General features: G+C 43.9%; 1 protein-coding gene across 7 annotated transcripts in view; it reads right to left on the bottom strand.

Annotated features, from left to right (window-relative positions):
- The window catches only part of MYB (MYB proto-oncogene, transcription factor), a 28,219-nt gene extending 8,375 nt beyond the window's left edge, over positions 1 to 19,844 (bottom strand). The window contains exons 1-15 of one of the 7 annotated variants that reach the window (XM_042017073.1): positions 19,690 to 19,831; positions 15,997 to 16,114; positions 14,298 to 14,369; positions 13,544 to 13,636; positions 12,932 to 13,152; positions 11,195 to 11,432; positions 10,328 to 10,408; positions 9,820 to 9,924; positions 8,214 to 8,471; positions 6,809 to 7,174; positions 5,161 to 5,303; positions 4,413 to 4,527; positions 4,201 to 4,326; positions 3,416 to 3,526; positions 2,678 to 2,785 (exon numbers count right to left, since the gene is read on the bottom strand). In XM_042017073.1, the coding sequence (XP_041873007.1) occupies positions 2,678 to 2,785; positions 3,416 to 3,526; positions 4,201 to 4,326; positions 4,413 to 4,527; positions 5,161 to 5,303; positions 6,809 to 7,174; positions 8,214 to 8,471; positions 9,820 to 9,924; positions 10,328 to 10,408; positions 11,195 to 11,432; positions 12,932 to 13,152; positions 13,544 to 13,636; positions 14,298 to 14,369; positions 15,997 to 16,114; positions 19,690 to 19,712 (2,178 nt within the window). In that variant the 5' untranslated portion in view covers positions 19,713 to 19,831. The other 6 variants (XM_042017070.1, XM_042017076.1, XM_042017074.1 and 3 more) reach the window with 6 other exon arrangements.
- Between the last annotated feature and the right edge of the window lie 75 nt (positions 19,845 to 19,919).

Genomic DNA, 19,919 nt, shown 5'->3' with positions numbered 1-19,919 from the left:
TATCAAAAACCCCCCTAAGCTTAGTGCTGTCTTTGTTTATCTCTTCCCTCTCCATGCACAGATCCCAAGGTGAAGAGATTGCGGTAATTCTTTCTTGGACTGAAGTCAATGAGAATTTGCCTAAGTAAGAACAGTTGGATCAGCTCCAAAATATTAACAACAGCAACGTCAACATATGCAGACACAATTAAATTTCACCCACATGAGTTCCCTCATGCTTAATGACTGCTTTCATGGGATCAGTGGATTTAGTCCAGTGTTTGTTTGTGTCCATACATGTGTTCATGTATGAGGGTGAGATACCAAATTCTAAACCAGGAAGGGTAGAAAGCATAGAACAACAACATGCTAAAATCTAGTCATGTACAAAACACAACCAGTCAACAACAAGCACTAAAGCTAACGTTTTCCATGCACCCTTTAGACATGCTGTGTCCTAGTCATACGAGTCCATTTACACTGGAGTGGAAGAGGGGAAGTGTTAGGGACAGAGCAGAGGCAGTTTCTGGTGCGAAACAGAGCGAGACTACACATCCTTTCTGAGCTGCATGGGGTGAAACTCCTCCCCTCTGACATGAAGCCAAGCAGCTTTACCATTACTTTTAACCACGACACCAAGTCCTAACCAGAGTGCAGCCATTGGCAGACAATACTGCATTGTTATAAAAAGTCTGTACTTCATTACGAAAAAGCTGTCTGTGCCACCATCACAGAAACCCCAAGCCTCATTCTTCATGTAAGATTACATTTCAGCTGAAAAGCTCAGTGTTTCATTAGCAGAGAGAACAATTTTATCTTCATACTAGTACACCAAGAAGCTGCATACTAACTATTTTGGGGCTTTTTACAACTACTTTTTCTTTCAGTTCAACACACTTTAAACACTGAGAGGAGTTGGGAAGTCCTTTTTAACTGAGTTCCTACTTAAGAAAAGGTCCTCTTTATCCGAACAATGAGAGCACCTGACTTTTAACATGTTTTTCCTCAGCAAGGACTGAAGAATTGAATCCAGAATGATCCACAAATTGACTCATGTAAACTTCCTGAACAAAATCAGCATGAGTGAGGACAAAAGGTTAAACAAGCCCTTTCGTTTACAGCAGCTTGTAAAGAAATTATTTTTAGATAGCAGGAAACATAACAGTGTTACACCAAAGATCAAAAGATCCTATTTTACAGACCTCTCAGATTCTTCTTTTTTATTACAGCCAGAGTGCAGGCAACTACCACTAACAGGACAACACACAGCCTGTGCTGCTCAGCTACCTGAAAATCTTGCCCTAAACCTATGGAGGAGCTCAGAGTTTGGCTGGGGTCACAGACAGGTGCTGGGATGCAGCAGAGCTGAGCTCATGGGGACCAGCAGCCTCCTCCAAATCACCCACCAGGGAGCTCCAGCAACACCCTGCAGAGCTGGAGACCCAGGCTCCTTTGCCATGAGATGGATCTGAATTCAGCCCCTACATACTGCCCTAGACCAGGGGCAGTGATCTTCAAACCCTTCCCTTAGCTGTCTACCACAGTGCAGGCAAGAAACACAGTTCATGAGGAAAGAGCAGATAAACAATACTGAGTGTGAGTCTTTGACCCCTACAGACTCCCATGCCAAAGGGAGTCCTAATCCCTGCTCTCCAAAGCTGTTTTTCATCAAATGATTCTGCAGCACAAAATACAAGCCTACACCATGGCAAACTGTACCAAATGGGGACGTGTAAATTCTACTATCTCCTTTTTTAATGCCTGGCTAGAAGTGCTTAATCAAAACCAGCCTTTATTCATTCCTTCCTACTGTAAATAAGCTCTAATGTAAATTCTGGAAAGAGGGAGGAAAGAAAGGATTAGCCATGTGGACTATCTGTCTGAAAGTCAGGAACTATGGAGTTACAATTTCCTTCCTGACAGTGACTCACCCTGGGGAATGAGACACTTTCCTTTAGTTCTCCCATGTGGAGAAGGGCTACAAAATCACTCACTCATCTACCTCAGAAATACAGAAATTATGTTTTGTTTTCTGAATGACTTGCTGTGGGTTCCACCTAAAGTATACAAGAGCTGCCAAACTGGCTGCTAATGACTGGTGGGCTTTGGATCAGTCCCTGTGTAACAGCTGTATTTTAAAGTACAGCAAATGTATGTCTTTGTCAACACTTGGCAAAAGCATAGACACAAACCATAAACCCCAGCCTCACATCTGACTTGTGTTATAAAAATTACACATTCAGCCTACACCGGGGAAAGGCCATCATGGTGCTGGGCTGGATGGGTAATACTGGCCACCCCTGTGCCAGCCAGGCAGTGCTAGAGTCTCTCCTCTCACCCCAAGGCCAGTCACAAGTTCTGGCCACCACCACACCACTCAAATCTCCAGAACAGCAGTGCTGCCTACAAGAAGTCTATAGAAAAAAAAAAGCTTCTGGTCCACGTTAATTCTCAGTCCTACCAATTTAACACTGCACCCAGCTGAGTTACAGTACCCCACATGTGGAGCTATGCCCTGTTTAGCTTCCTCGCACTGCTGCAGCCACAAGCAAAGTGAGATCCTCAGCCACATTCATCTGAACATGTCATTCTTCCATACTCAAAACCTAAAATCAGTCTGTGAGAAAGCAATATATATATATATGGATGTATATATGTATTTTATATACAGAGGATACTTTTATCAAAGAATAGTTACCTGCAGAGGACTGGCTAGTGGCCTGTTTCTAGGTACCGCAACTGTTTTGTGAAAACTATCATCATCTTCAGACACAGGCATCTTTAAAATGGAACTGGTAAGAAGATTCTGAACAGGAGAAGAAAACAGAAAAACATTTTCAGCAACTCATGAGAACAATTTGAATTCAAATGCATTGTAAGTAAACACAGCTTGAGTGCAGAAGTTGCTACACTGGGCACAGCCACAGATGAGGAGCAGACCTCAGCCTTGTGTCTCTGGGACTTGGCTTTGCAGGAGCACTGCCATATGCAAGGGTTTTCCATCCAGTGAAAATCCCAAGTACAAGAATAACAGTAACACTGAATAGTCCTGAGTCCTGGTAATGCAAAGGGAACTGTGCTCAAGCAAGGTCTCCTTTGCAAAAACCAAGAGAGACTCTCTCTCTTTTTCACTGGTTTTTAACTCTATGATCTAGTCATTTCTACACACAGGTGCAGGCATCCTCCTAGTGTAGGCTCTTCAAAATCTGTGGGCTGCAAAACGACTGCAACTTCTGCAACCTTCTATAGGCACCACAGTGATAATTAAGGATACCATTTTGCTTTTTATGCTTAGTACAGGAAAATGACGTGGAAATAAGGAATAAAGTCTACTTGTGGAGAAAATCAGAAAAAAATATTCTTTCTCTTGCATTTAAGAACTGAACGGGGATGTAAAACAAAGAATTCCTTTGATGGTGTGAAAACTTGTACTTACTGGCACATCTTCCATAGTAGACCCAGGTGGAAAGAGCTGAGTGTTCAGGTTTTCTCCTTCCCAGTGATTTGAGCAAAAAAAATTTCCAGCTTTATCTGTTGGAGACTCCACCTGAAAGCAGAAAAGACATGATTCAACCAGCACATAACTGACCAGGAGATCTCTGTCAGTTGCTTAATAAATTGAACAAATATATTTCACAGAGGTGCATAATGCATGTTTACAGTACTATCTTTTAAAGCAGCCCTGCTCTTTGCAGAGGAAAAAAGTTCAAGGTTCTCAAAAAATCCCCATCTAATAAAACTTTGAATACTTGCACTCAGTGTTCTGCCAGTATTCAGGAGTTTAATCCCCCAGAAAGGATTGAGAATATATGTATTTTTAGAACTTTAGTGACAAAGTAATATAATGCAATGTCCTCAAATGTTCAGGTTTCTAAGTCACTCCATGGAGCTTGGTCCCCATGGGGTTCTTCTATACTTTTCACCAATATTTGAAAGATTCAATCCAAATTCATGTCTAATTTTTCTTTTCTTTTTAAGTTTCAAACGAAAACTGCATTAGAACGGCCAAGCAAACCCCTGCTGAAAACAGGAGAAAGACTTCTATGGAAATCAATGGGAGATGAATTAGACATGCCTAGTATACTATATGGAACCGACACTAAGATCTTGGGGCTCACATGAAAGAAAAACAGACACAGCTATTTAACAGAAAAGCCATTGGTATAAGTTTCTCAGCAAAGAGTTCTGAATTAAATTGCCTCAGGTAAGTTTGAGATTTACCTCTTGTTTGATTTTCTTCAGCAAAGGGGGTCCACTTTCATGTAGCCCAGCCACTATTGCAGATTCCTCCGACTCCTGCTTGATAACATCCTGCAGATCTTCTACAAGATGAGTTGGAGTTTGAGGCTGAAAGAAAGAAACGTTATATCCAAGTCCCAGAACATCCCTCTGCACTAATATCAAAGCAACTTTTATCATTGTTTCCTTCTTACCAGCATCTTCAAAGGACCGTATTTGATTTCCTGAGCTGCAAGTGCGTTTTTGAATGGAGTGGGTGTTCTTGGAGAGCTTTCTAATATCGACCTCTTGATTGCTGGAGTCCTGAAACTTTAAAAAGAAGTAGAGGAACTTTAAAGGAAGATGCTTGGAAATACTACCTCTTTACAGAAATATTTGCGTACAGGCAGTATTGTTGTAAGACTTTGGAAAATATTTCCCTGCAATTCTATAATCCATTTTGCTTTCACAGCAGAACATCCATTTGACTGTGATAAGGTGTAATGACTTGACTTTAAAAATTGGTGAGCCTACATGCATGGTTTTCTGTATTAATATTATGTATTAATAACCTACCTCCATAGTCATAAAGTGGAAGTTTTACTCCCAACTAAGAAAAATCTGAATGTGTGCGCAAACAACTTCGCAGGAAGCATAGACTCGTAGAATGGTTTAGGTTGGAACAGTCCTTAAAGATCATCTAGTTCCAACCAACCTGCCACAGGCAGGCACACCTTCCATAAGACCAGGTTCCCCAGGGCTTCACCCATGGGTAGGCCATTCAAAACTTCTCTGGCCAGCCTGTTTCAGTGCCTCACCACCCTCTCAGTGAAGAATTCTTTCCTTGTGTCTACTGTAAACCTACCCTCTTACAGCCTGATGCACACGCTGAGCCAGCACTTTGGTTGCATGCAAACCTGAAGAAATGGACCCTCACTGAGTTCAACAAGACAATAGACTTACACGTGGTTTTCCTTCTGAGCTTTGAAAGTCTGGTCCCTGTGGAATGGGGCGGTAACTGCCATCTTATGGCCACATACCGGCGTGGAGGTAAGTGCAGGGTTGTCCAGGTTCAAGTTTTCGTGATTGGATGAGGTGTTTAAGAACTGCAGGTGTGGAAAGAAAAAATTAACAGGAACATCCAGATTACATGGTTGACCTCTTAAGCTGACATTATTTAACAGAAGAAAAATAAATTGTTTTCTTCTGATTGACATGAGTCGCTCTTCTGACCCTATGATGCGAGTAGGGGTATGTGGGGTACCTAACTACATTGTGAAAAAATACTCAATGGTTTGGCTCAGGAAGCTAGCGAGGTAAAGTCTAAAGGAAACGACACTCTGTTCCAATGAGAAACACTTTCCACCACTTTCAGAGCCTGATGTGGATTTCTCCAAATAAACTTCAATTAAGAGCAATGTGCCCAAGAAACTGGGTGAAAATGAGCAAGGGATGTTTCAGAAACAAACCCACAGGAAATGGGGTTAAATTCCACAAAGATTTATATGGGGCATCGAGGGGCTTTTAGGGCAGTAAATAAAGTGTTTATGACAGGAAAATAAATTTCCTATCATCTCTCTCAAAAGAAAGTGCTTCATTTTCAGAGCATAAAATGAAAACTGCCACCTGTGACAGGTACATGGAATGCTTTGGAATGGAAACAGCTGACTGAAAAGGAGGCAGCACTATTTGTTTGGAGAAAATTGCTCTTGCATGTGTTCTACCTAGTAACCTAAAATATTGTTTCTATTTCTAGCCTCTACAAATCTGCGAGCATAGTGGTATCCTTTATTCTGACAACAATTCCATGCATTACCTTCTAGATTCAATCTGTCACTTTATAAAAATGTGGCATGTAAGAAAATCTGGCTTTCACTGGATAAATATGATTAAAATACCTAATATGGTAACGGGAAATACAGCGGGAAATCATTACATGAAATCTTTTACTATCCTTCATGAAAAAGTGTTTCTTTGATATCGAAGACTAAAGCAAAACAACACAGACAAACAAAAAATCCAAAACACTTTTAAATAGTGCTACAGCTGTGAAACAAAGCAACCATCATCAGAAATATGAAAATGCACGCCAGGCCATTTTAACAGGCCATTTTCCTCCTCATTCCTATTCCACTCCAACTCTCATGGCCTGGGCAGAGGATGGCGACTGTGATTTGAATTTTCTGGTTGTTGTCAGTTTGTCTCACAACCTGAATGCTATTTAAATGCAGTTTGGGGTTTTCTAGGTCAATGAATCATACTGTAAGTGGACAGAGATGGAAAGTATCAAAAATGATCAGAAATGTTAAACTCTAGTAGTTGGAGTTAGCAGCAAGAGTAAAGCAAGGAGTCACACTCCCCTACAAAAAGATCCAAAGAGGCAAAAAACCAAGCCCCACAGATGAATTTAAAAGACAAGAACCAACAGTTAGCTTGCTGATTAACTAAACTCAGTGGTGAAGGCTAGGAGCAGTGAGAAGATTCAAACACGGAGTGAAATCAACAAGCACAACGGTAATTAGTCATTTGTTCCAAAGGATTAGTTTCTAAATTGTTAATACTGGGGTGACTTTTGAGAATTAGTAACATCTGTGCAGAAGTCTTGATCTACCTGCGAGGGAGAGAAGGGCAGGCTTTTGACAGGGGAGCGCTTAGGAGGAGTTGAGCTGCTGACGTCAGCTAGGACCAAGGTGCTACCGTGGCCACTGGCTAAGGGGCTGCAGTGCCCTCTCCTTTTGCGAAGAAGGACCCACGGAGCTGCACTGCCCTGTGAGGCAGATAAGGTCTTTGGTGAGCCAAGAGAGCCCTGACTCAACATGACTTTGCTCAAATTTGTGGTGGGGTGTCCTTGAGGTCTACAAGCACCGGCCCCTCTTTGCTGAAGCTGCGCGACTGTGCCTGAGGGAGCTCTGCTAGCCGGAGTGTCTGTGTCTTCAAAGAATTCAAAACTGCTGAGATCACCCCATGATGAAGGATCCTGAAACAACGTGGGAGGCACGGAGCTATAAGACAGTGTATAGTGCCACCTCATGAAAATACAGCACTAGGATATGCCTGTAACCAACAACAACAACAAAGTCTTTCCCAGTTCAATTCAGCCTGACCCTGTTCATGGGAGCAGCAACACTGTGAACACAATTTGTGTTTTGAATACATGCCTTGATCTTATCAAACTGTCTGACATCCTAGTAGTGTTGCTGGCAACTGAGTCCCTAATGAATTATGTCTTTACTATTTACTTGCCCAGTGTTTTCTGCTTGGTATGATGATGGTGCCTTTTACTACAAAAAAAATGTGTGCTGTAGACCAAGACTGGCCTCCTCCTAACATGCAATGCTGCTCTGGATGTGCTGAAGAGGACATGATGCCGTATGAAGCAGACACCTCTGCTTCAGAAGGAGATTGTCACCAGAAAACATAATTCAATGTGCTACTTCTTTACATGTAGCATCCCAGAGACTGCAACGGGAACAGGTTCATGTCAAATGTCAGTCAGATACATGACATTCAAATGTGTTTTTACAGTCCATCACATGTGCCAGGGCAAGCTCCTTAAACTTTGAGAAGCAGCTATTGAGGCTACAACAAAAAAATTCTAGAAAATTATGCCAGTACATGAGCAGCCACACATAAACCTATGGCATGTGTCACTTCAAATATCAATAAATATAATTTCATTACTTAAAATCTTTCACTGTGTCTCTGATTTTATTTTAAGGAGACTTAATGTTGAGAGGTTGCTTCAAGCTCCTACTGTGCAGCTTGCCAAAACTCACACTCCCATTCCAAGACATAGCAGGAAAGGGAGACACCCACAAAAAGCATATGCATCCATGCTGGAGGGCTTCATTTACGAGCAGCTGCATTTTGTTATGTCAGAAGATAAGCTTCAGATCCTGGAGCAACTCAAAGTTACTCGGGGAAAAAACCAACAAGCACATTTAGGACAATCCCAGCTCCTCACCCCTTACTCCTTGACCACGCACAAATCCACTTGAGGCGGCAAGTCTACTTACGGAGTCTATTAACTGGAGTGTTTCTGCAAATTCTAAGAGATTCTTAACATTATCCAGGATGTTGCTCTGGTGAACAATCATGCACCGTGCGGGGGATGCACTTTCCTCAGGTAAGCAACCGTGATCCACCGGTGGAGATGGAGTACAGTGGTGGTGTTCCCCCAAACAGGAAACAGGTGCACTGTCACCACTGGTCCTGGTACTGTCAGCAATTGTGGTGCTGTGCCAGCCGGGGTAGTTTGATGTGTGGTTCTGTGTCTAAAGGAAGAAGAAGAAAAAAAAAAAAGAAAAGGGAGGGGGGAAAGGCAGAAGGAACTTAGCAATGAAATTGCACAAGGTGTCAGATGCCACTGGAGGAAAGATAAAAGTAGTTGCATCATCTAAAAGCTTATGCCTATGAAACAATTGTCAAGATGTTTCCTTTCATCAGTGCAAGATCTTAAGTAACACTGGCATTGTATTTGTTATCCCAAAGTCACCTCATAACTTACTTCCAGAATTATAGGCTATGTCATTACTAACACATAATCAATTCATACTTTGTTACTCCAAGTGCTCAAAAAGTGTCTGCAAAGTCCTTTTCTGTCAGAAGCAAGAAACGGCAGGATTTCCCTACTGAGCGCTCAGCACTGTAGAAGGCTAAATGGTTTTAGAGTTAGAGTTGCTTTTGTCTGCTGATCTCCTTTTCTTCTGCTATCCCTGTCTAATGCTACAGCTTACACCAATGCAATGAAGAGGCTGTCAAATCAACGTGGTTAGGAAAGCAGAAGAACAAATTAACAGAAGTTTCTTTCCAGTGTGATCATGCAACAGAAGAAATTGCAAAACATTAACTAAAGTTAAAAAGTGGCCAAACTAACGTATCATGCATGCAGTTCTTTGACTATTAATTTAAATATTACCCAAAAAAAAAAAAACCAAAAAAAAACCAAACCAAAACAAAAAAAAAATCTGCTGGCTATCACCTATCTTCAAAAATGATTTTGGGATTCTTGGCTTTGGTGATGGTGTTAAGTAGTTACATAAGGGTTTTCACACATTAACATCCAATGGCATATACCACGAAGTATGAGAATTCAGTAATAGCCAGCACTTGCTCCACACATGCAGTTATGAAGAATCTAACATTATTCGGAGGAGTAAAACAAACTCTCAAACATGCACCAAGTCTGAAGCTTACAAAGTGTATAAACACAGCTGAAGGAAAGAATACAACAGAGAAGAAAAATCTAATGCACAGGCACTGTATTTTCATCACATGAACCACGGCACACTTTCAGAAACACAGATCCCGTTATTGATTATAGATCTGCAGGATTTTTACTTTTTGTACAACCATCATGTTTCCAATATTACGTCACGTTACAGAGCCCAATCCTGCTCCCACTTTGCAAAGTAAGATACCTGCAAATATTTTGGATTTTTTTTTCAATAGAAGAATTTACAAAGTGGATACAGATTATGTATGTGCTATGTTTCATCCTTTTAAAACGGAAATATAGAGCCTTGATTAGTACTGAAGGCAGAGGGGGAGTAAAAAGTTAAAAAGACAAGCACTGGGGTAAGGCTGCTATCCCTCCATCCAAGCACACAGTGACAATCTTACTGGTAATGCCTGCTGCCCTTTCAGTTCATTCTCAGTCGACATTAGTAGCAACTCTAATTCCTTTATTCGCTTTTCTTTCTCAGGGTCTTCATCATTATAGTGTCTCTGAAATTAAGAGTTAAGGGAAAAGAAAAGATAAAGGTCTGATAGGATGTAGCAACTAAAATGCTCATGGTTTGCCGACCTGTGGTTATAACAGTCAAATTAGATTCAAAGATGAAACAAATGTCAATTGTGTTTTCCACTACCAAAGTCCCTGCTGAATTTCAGTATAGACATTTGAAATGGAGAAAGTGAAAGCCATCACACCAGATGTCAACTACTGCATTTTAAATCCACTTCAGAAGGAGCAATTATTAGCCATGTTAGAACTCCCCCATCTCCCCCATTTTCTCTTTTCACCACACTTAATACATTAAAATGTTTTCTTAATGTATGATGTCGTCTGCATTTTAATTTATCAAATATTTAAGAAATTGACTCTTGAAATGAGGTTCAAGTTATCTACCTGGATAGCTGCAGCAGCTGGCTGAGGTACATTGACAATATTTACATGCAGTGCTACTGGATATGGGATCTGACCAGGAACCTAGGCCAAAAAGCAAAAAGTGATTATTTCCATCATATTATCTGCTTGCATTGTGAATTTGTGTTAAACATACTTTGGTTTTAGGTACTTAATATTTGTAGTCTGTGGAGATGAAATAGCAAAAAAACTAAAAATGTTTACAAGAAAAGTAATCAGGTTTTTAGGAATATGACAGTGAGCATTAGAGGAAGAAAGAAAATTCACATATGAAATATTTACCCTTCCTGAATGAGAAAAGATGAATAATTATAGACACATTTGTAAGGATTTTCTAAATTGAAGTGAAAAAGCAAAAGATGCAATTTATTATCATCTAAAACTCCACAATGCAACTGTCTGAAGCAGAAGCCCGTTTCATTATTAATCATTAATAGAAAAGAAATCTGATTAAAACCAATACTTGTTTACTTGGTTCCAACAGGCAACCCACAAACAGAATATTACTAAAGAGAACGTGGGAAGATTTTGACATGGAACACAGAATTAATGAGATTCAACTGATATTCAAGAAATTTAATATTCACAACTCTAAGAAATATGTTAACTGCTCCCAAGGCATTAAACCCGCTGTACCCGGTTCCACCACCTGAATGCCACCAGTTTGAAATGTACATATTTTCACCACTGAATGAAGCAAAAGTCAAAGAAATCCTCAAACACATCCAAGCCCACCAAGACGAAGAAAATCCTTCACGCTTCCTGAAACCAGGCATGGCTAAACTGCACCCATCTATTCAACAAGGCAAAACGAGCACCCCCACCACACTCACATTTTCAGGCACTTACATTCTGTGGCTCAGAGATGTGGTAGTAAGGGTAGTCACTGCTCAGCGGGGGCTGGCTGGCCACTGGCAGCTGGGCAGGTGGCGATGGGTTGTGAGCAAAGGCCATCAAGTGGTTGTTCTTCTGAAAGCCAGCAGCTGCTGAGGAGTGACAGGCTTTGGAGGACTCCTGCAGGTAGCCCTCCTGCTCAACCTTTCGGCGCATGGTGGAGTTCCAGTGGTTCTTGATAGCATTATCAGTTCTGCAACAGAAATACAGATGTTCAAGGAGTTTCAAAAATGAGCATTTCCAATTCAGACAGGTCAAGAGGCAGGGAACTGCTGCTGGCATTTCTGTTTAAACCCTGAGCTCTTCTCTGACCTTCCTCCTTCTCCCACCATTACAAATGCTACTCCCAACTTCTCAGGAAAGATGCTCAGTATGAAAGTCAGGGGAAAAGGAAAACAGGCTACGGTTGTTTATGTACTTTTTAAAGCAATCTCTCATGGCTTAAATCCTCAAATTGGAAGAAATTGCTAACTTCAGCTTCACCTTATTCCCATGAAGTGAGGTGACAACAAAGGCTAACATCCCTTTGAGGCTATCCTATAGGAATGCCAACATCATCTTCCTATATCTTAATACTTCAGAGGAATCTTATTGTGTCTCATTGCTGGAAAGAAAGACTGTGGAGAACAGTCGTGAATAGACTAACTTCCAAGCAACTTTCCAGCTGGTCACCTAGACGACGACAACATCATGCTGTACACAAAAACTCAGCAAACAAAACTGTTGGGATTTTTCTTAGATGCACAAAAACTGAGATTCAAATCCTCACATACATGACTCAGAAAAAGCAAACTTATCAAGTTTGTGAGATTTTAAGGGTATGCTTAAAAACAGCTCTGCTATTGGAAAAAACATCATCACTGCACGGTATCATTCAAAGCAGTATCTGTGATGTGTGGAAGCTACTAAAATATTTCCAAGGGGTAATCCCTTTCTTGTTATCTTCTAGAAGGTAAGACCACAGAGAATGACTGCTTAAAAGGCTGTCATGATCTTAGGCCTTATATTTAGATCTTGAAGGCGTTTTACCAAATAGCAGAAAGAAAAGTAGGAAGGGAAACCTCTCCCTTGCTTACATTACTTGCTTGCCCACACTTTGAATCACTTTTAATCACAGCAAATAAGACACTGCAAAAGCTTCCAGTGAGATAAATATTTCCAGGACCAGAGTTTGAGGAAAAAGTTTCTCCTGTTTTACACATGGATTTTTAACAGGCCAAAATTATCTGGATGATTCAGGAGCAATTACAAAAGTTGAAGAATCTTAAATAATTCTGAATAAACAAACTGGATTTCATATTGAAGGCATATCCTTGGCTGAATGTAAATTGTGTTCCACTTGCAGAGTCTGACCCTTCCCTGTTAAATCAATTTAAATTTTGACAGTCACCACAGGCACAAATAAGACTGCACAGACATTTAGGAAACTCTTATGGTCTTGCTCTAGTTACTGGGTTTTTTACCTGTGGCAAACATTAAAAGCCTATAAAAATAGCATACTGTTCCATGTACTGACCAAACAGTGAAATTCCCCACTGAGAAAAACGCACATCGGTGTCACTGGCTTCTGAGGTTTTGGTTCCAAAATTTTTTGATTTATACAGTGCAGCCTGAGGCGTCCAAAACAGGCTGCTCAGACCTGCAGCTTTTTCCTTTTTCCCTTTTTTAAGAGCCAAAGGTATATGTCATTACCGTCCAGGCAGCAACTTTGCAATCTCTGCCCATCTGTTTCCCAGCCTCTTGTGTGCCTGGTAAATAATTCTATCTTCCTCTTCTGTCCAGGAGGTTTTCTTCACTTCTGGATTCAAATGGTTGTGCCACCTCTCCCTGCACTGTTTTCCAATCCTTCCCTTCAAATGCTTAGCAATGACAGACCAGCGCTTTGGACCATATTTCTGCACGAGCTCTATTACCTTCAAAGAAGGACATAAAAACTGCCTGTATTTAATGATGCACAATGAATCAATGAAATTTTTTTCTTTGGTGAAGCAGTATTTTCAACAACAGTTCTCAAAACTGCCACAGTAAAGCTAAAAGCAATTAAGGTTCCCCACTTCCCATTCATATTTTTACCCAAAAGGAAAAATCTGGTAATAGTTAAGGCATTGCTAGACTGCAATTCTACATTACAGTGCTGTAAAGCAGCATTAATTTACTTGCATAGCAAACTTAGAAAGCACTACACAAATACGGTCTGCCTCTGGCCATTATAATGTTGAGACCACCAAAGATTCCAGGAGTTTTGCCCCGACACCTAAAATCTGCTAGTAAGGCATTAATCAGACAGAAAGGAAAACTGATTACCCTTTGATCCTCCTCTTTAGTCCACGGACCTTTAATAAGTTCTGGGTTTAGTACCTTCTGCCATCGGTGCTGGCACTGAACATCTGTCCGATTCTAGTGAAATGTGAAATACACAAAGTGGATTATTCTTCAGACAAGATCAAAGTAGAGTGAGAATGCTCCTATTTACGTACACTTGTTTCGATGGATTTCACTGCCACCTAAGACTACTAAACAACATGGAGTCATACAGTAAGTCTGAGAAGAAGGTGCTCAACTATCAATTTGCTCACAGAATAGATAAGGTTTTCATCACTTCTGCATTGAGGACTCCATCACCAAAACTACACACTTTATCTTCCCTATCTGCACAATAGCTGGCATGCTTTCACATGCAGTATTTCAGCAACAGCCAAAGTGTTCACAAAGCAATTATCATCAAAATCATACTTACAATTCACCAAAGTTATTTTTTTCCGCTGTGCTGAGATATTTTGTTTCATTGTCACATTGACCATCTACTGTGCAAGACCCCACCATCCCCCATTTTTGCTTGTTTGATTTTTTCCAACCCTTTCTGAGAAGTGAAAGGGAAAATAAATGTAAGGGTTTCCACAGTAATCTAACCAAATTTTTATGCTCTCCATTTGTGGAGGTTTTATATCTCCCCTGAAAATGTAACTATAAAGCAACCACTCCCCTTCCCCTTTATCAAGGAAACCTCTTGACGAAGAGTTGCTACTAGGCCTGGAGACAGAAACCAATATCCACTTACAGGAAGGAAATTAGCAATGACTTTCCAGTCTTCTGTCCCATTCTGCTCCACAAGCTTCTTCAATTTCTCATCCTGGATCATTAAAAACCCCCCCAGATATAATTAATATTGCAGTCTCTTATAATCCAAATGATTTTTTTTTTTAAATTTGTTCTTCTAGCTTCTTATGCATCTACTTCTGCTTTCTCAGTGTAAGGGAGGGTGGTCTGTAGACTTCTCACGCTTTTAATTGCCTAAAGCAGAAGATTTTTCTACTCCTTTGGATTTTGGTAGGTTCTTTACTGCGCTGTAGGAGAAAGACTGACTTGTGTGCAGTTCTTTGACTCACAATATACATTCCCATTTTACTCATCAAAGCACTGTAACTGTTATTATTGGACTGGATTTACAGGAGGGCATGGGCGTTTAGATGCCAAGCATCAGAATAACCTTGGAATTCAGTAACACTCAGGCACTCAGCTACCTGGGGACCTCTGAAAATCACGCCCTAAGGCTTATATGTCTTACAAGTAATCAGAGTTCCAGAGATTTGCTCACGGCCTACCCACCTACAATAAATGCACAATAGAACTAACAGCTCCTTTTTGCTCCTGTTCTCTGTGAGGGCGTTTTGCATACTTGCAAATAGCAAAAAAATTTGGCCCAATCTTTTTAGTGATAAGGCCAGAAATATAGACCCTAAAGACAGAAGAATCCAATCTTATGTACTGGGAAAGATATAGTGTAAAACGAACCAGAGATGCCCCAGGAGATAAGAAGAGAAGAGTAGCTCTCTCCTTCCTCAGTTAGCATCTCCCAGTATGCTCCCAGTTCATCTGACAGGACAATGGCCATTGGACTTCATGGCCATCCTTTTCTCCCTGGCCACATCACAACCACGTCCACCTTTGTAAGGGCAGAATATGATTTAAAATAAATAAATGAAAGGCTTGCAAGAGGTGACCTGCCACTGTTTTTACATCAATACACATTGTTAGAGAAGAGAAAGTCAAAACATAACTCAAGAACTGTATTAATGTATTTCACAACAAACTCAAACCAGTTAAATGGCCAAAGGATATCCACCTGGCAAAGGAGTTTAATACCACAATTCTCCCAGAAAGTCAGCACAAGGGTATCACGACTAAAACACATTCTGACCTTGAAAAGCAAAATACATCTTGAATGCTCGGTTTTGGGACTGCTGGATTTCTCTCCTCCAGCTTTTAATTTATTTCTGCTTGGAATCATAATGCTGCAATTAAAGTGCAAAATTCCAGTGGTACAGAAGGACTGCAGCAGTTTCTGCCACAGTTGTTGGCTGCTGTGGGACACTGAACACAGGTTGATTCTCATACAGCAGTAGTTTCAGACAGAGGCAAGCAGTAACAATGAGGCACTGCTACAGGTGACTCGGAATCTGCTTCTCAGGGATTACACAGAGATTCACACATCACGTGCTATAACACAGAGCTTGGTGGAAACCTAAAAATTGTGTCTATACGTTTTACTGAAAAGGTAAGAACTATGCTCAAAGTTAAATAAAACACTGAATGTAGCTAGCGGGTCAAAAAAAGTTGTCCTCAGATATGGGATTGTCACTGAAGTAAATTTGCAGATTAGCAATATGGTGAAGAACACGAAGCAACTAGGAGAAGAACGTGATCCATGCTCTTTCTTATCTTTTAACATGCAGGAGATGAATGAACTTGGGATTTACCTCTTCACGGGTCCACCTGGTTTTTCCTAAGTGACGTTTTCCAGTCTTAGGAAGCAGACCATCATAATCATGATCATACACCTCAACATCTTCTTCATCATCATCACTACTATATATACTGCAAAAGGAAACACAATGAGAGAGTGGAACATGAGGACTCGAGCTACTTAATTACAAAACTCAACACCCCCCCTCCCCCCAATCCTTGCAAAGGTTACACAGATAAAAGTTTTTAAACTTGCACAACAAGATTTTGTTCTGCATTCTGTTGTTCTAGTATTCTGAACTGGTTCTGCTGTTTTTGGTATCCACAGATACAAGCAAAAGGCTGGCAACCTTCGTATTACTGTGCATGTTTAGACCTGCTCCTAATGTTAGATCAGTGGTGAATTACACATTTGGCAAACTTTCAACCAATGAAGGTTTCAAATTAAAATACAATGTTTGGGACAATAAAGACAACTAGAGGCTGTGTCCAGTACATGAGTGAATGTTTAAGATCTTTAACGAATGCCATACATTCTGAAAAATATTAGTGATTTTGTATGTTTAATACAGCAGATATATTGTTCCATAACAAAACAGACTTCGTAGCAAAACAAAAAGCTAAACAATAATCTTGTTTGAGAAAATGTTTATGGCACAAGTTTTTGAAACTAAGTAAAGACAGTAAATGGCAGCATTAACATACAATAAGCTCTGATATAAAATATGCCCTCCATTTATGGGTTTGGACAGATAAGGACTGGGGACAAGTTTGTTTAATATCCTGCAAGTAACAAATGAATGACTGAACCCTTCTATATTCTCCATTTCTCTAACTTTATTATCTCCAATCTATTTCTAAATCCCTCATACTGTTTTTGAAATACTCTGCTCACCTAATTCATGACTAAGGGATTTCCCCAGAGGCTATCTGTGGGTTAAAAGGACTCCATTACTCTTTTCAAAAACAGTACTTGTTCTACCTAGCTAACTAAATCTAAAAGAGAGTGTTTTGCAACAAGAGGGGCCTTTCTGGTAGACAGTATTCTGACTTTTAAGGTATGAGCAGCAGTTCTGGTACTTTAGCTAAGAGATGCTAGCCATGAGTGTTAGAAAGGAGTCAATGTAATGCTGCAAGATTAAAAACTGTGATATATCTGATGGTATGTCATGCTGTGGTATGTTAAAGTATGACTAAGACATTAAAATAAAGTTATTTTGTAATAAAATTAACAAGCGTTGCTTATGCTGTTAACCTGTTTTCAGGAGATTAAATTAAGTTGCAGTGAAGCACAGGGACTGTTAGACAAGCTGCAAACACCTCCACAACGCAAGCTGCTGAACATACATTCTTTAAAAGTACTGGGCTAATCGCACCTTACATCTTCCACCCTATTTTCTGGCCTGTGTCATGGGCCATGAAAGAACATGCTTACATGCTACATGTAAGAAGTTTTCCACAGCCTGCTGTGATGTGCAAGGTCTTCCCGCAGCCTTTGCCGGGTGGCCCCTGACTCACCCACCCAGCCCATCGCTGCCACCCTCAACGTGCCCACCGCGCTGTAGTCCTGTAGCCCCACGGTTCACTCCCTATTCCCTAGACGGCATAACCACTGGGGGTAAGCCCCGATTGAAGCTCCCACTCCGCACGCACCCCTCGTTGGCAGCTGGAGCCTCCCGTGCTTGAGCAAAAGCTCCCACGCTCCAGCTGCCACGAGCGCGGCTGCTTCCCCAGCCGCCGCTCAAAGTGGATTCACTTTTCTCAGTGACACACAGAGACAGCTGCGCCACTGCCCATATGCCAAAGGAAGTTTTGTGGCGCAGTTTCCAAGTATCATTTTGAAAACGAGTTTTCCGTAGACGGCACCCAGCAGGTACGCATCCATTGGCGGCGCTTCGTGCGCGGGGTGCGGGCCGGGCAGCGCAGGGAAACGCCGCTCTGCAGCGGCCAGCGCATCAGCGGCCAATACGTTAAAGGGCTTCAGTGCGGGGCCAGTTCTGTAACCGGGTTATTTAAATGACTGGGGCCTCGCTGGCACCGCAGAGCCGAGCACACTCCACTGTACTACCTGCGTTCTCCAGCAGGAGAAAAGAGCCCTAGGATTCCGGGACGCTCGCTAGTTTCTTGAGTCAACCGGGCCCTCAGCGGTGCTCTAAAACTTTATTTTGCACCTCCGGCCGCAGCCCCGAAGCTTCCCCCCTGGGCGGCACAGCTCGGCACGGCATGGCGCGGCGCTCCCCCCGGCCGGAACAGAGGGAGTCTCCCGGACGCCCATCAGCGCTGGGCTGTTCGCCGAGGCAACCGGCTTGTGCAAAGATACACGGGGAAAAGAACGAAAAAAAAAAGGGAGAGGTAAAAAAAAAAGTAAGAGGAGGCGTAGAGGAAATGACTCGCTGCTGTTACAGTGAATGAAGGAATTCGGGCAGCAGCCCCGTGGGGCAGAGCCCGCTCCCGCCGGGGCGGCCCCACCGGCGCCGCTCCGCGCCGCGCCCGTGGATCAGGCGGACACCGCACCGCGCCGCCCCGGCCTCCCAGCCCCGAGCAGCGGACGTGTCCCTGCGGGCGGCGCCCGCGAGGCAGCGGTGGCTGTCCTCTTTCGGGAGAGACGGGCCGGGTGATTCACCCGCAAGCCGTAGCCCCGCTCTGACACTGAAAGTACAACCCGGCGCTCGCCCAGCGGCTCACCGCCTCCTCCCGCACCGCAAGCCCCTCTTCCTTAGGAAAGACCCACCAAGCCCCCAGTCCCACCGGACGGGGCTGGCGCGCGGGAAGCGACAAACAGGGCTGCGACCTTCTCCCCTGTCGCACCCAGCCAAAGGGGAGGGGAGGAGGAGAGGATGCCGGGCTGCAAAAAGAAAGAGAAAAAAGCCTCCACGTGTCCGACCCGCCGTCCCCGGCTAATGAGACAACAACCCCGCTCTGTGCGCCCGCCCGGCAGCGGCGGCACGGCCACGGCCACGCGGCGCTGCCGCCCCGTCACGTCCAGTCCGCCGCCGCCGGGTCACCGCCGCCCCCGGCCCCTGGCGCGGGGTGGCAGCGATGGCCCGGGCCGGGGTGCGCGGCAGGCGGGCGGGCACGGGTGACAGCTGTGGCCGAGCGCTCCGTCGGACCCGCAGCCCTCCGCCCGCGCTGCCGCGCTACGGCATGTGCGGAGTGGCGTGTGCCGGGAAAAAGCTAAGCCCCGCCGGCGAGAGCCGCGCTTCCAAGGAAAAAAGGGCCGCAGGAATAAAGGAAAAAGTCGAGGGAGCGAACCGAGTCCCCGCACCCGCCGCCCACCTACCGCCTCACCCTGCCGGGAATGAATGAATGAATGGGACGGGATGCGCTACCTGCCGCCGCCGAGCCCGCCAGACATTGTCCCGCCTTGCGGCTGCGGGGCACGCAGCTCCGTCGGACTCCGCGCTGGGTCCTGCGGCCGGCGAGCGCCGGCTCCCCGCAGGCGCGCAGCGCGGGGCCCGAGCACCCCGGCACCGGCGGCTCTGCGGCGCGTCCCGCTGGGCTGCCGCTCCCCCGGTGCCTCCGGAGGAGGGGGACGCCTCGGCATCGGGGGCGGAGTAGACCAGGTGCACGGAGGACGGGGGGGGCTGCCCGCCCGTCCGCCGGGCGAGCCGGTGTCCTGCTGCCGCCTTCCCTCTCTCCCGTCCCGCGCCCCTTCTGACAGGCGCGGAGCGCGGCCGGCCGTCCGCCGCCCGCAGACAGCGGGTTACCTGTGCCGGGGTCTCCGGGACATCCTCGCACCGGCCGCTGGGGGAGAGGACGGGGGAGCCCGCGCCCGCCGCCGCGCCCTGTTGCCGGGCTGCGCCTGGGCACTCCGCCGCCGCGCACAGGAGTGCTGAGGAGCCGCGGGAGGAGGAGGAGGAAACAGGTTGAGATTAAAGAGTAAACTCTGTAAACAGAGATGCCATCAAACAAAGGGCCCTTGGACACTCCCCCTCCC

Source organism: Corvus kubaryi, unplaced genomic scaffold, assembly GCF_017639235.1.
Source record: "Corvus kubaryi isolate FWS band 111438036 unplaced genomic scaffold, C.kubaryi_AGA036_p1.0 split3-73, whole genome shotgun sequence".
NCBI classification, from domain to species: Eukaryota; Metazoa; Chordata; class Aves; order Passeriformes; family Corvidae; genus Corvus; species Corvus kubaryi.
Note: the sequence above shows the minus strand (reverse complement) of the source record. Positions and strands in the feature narration are given on the sequence as shown.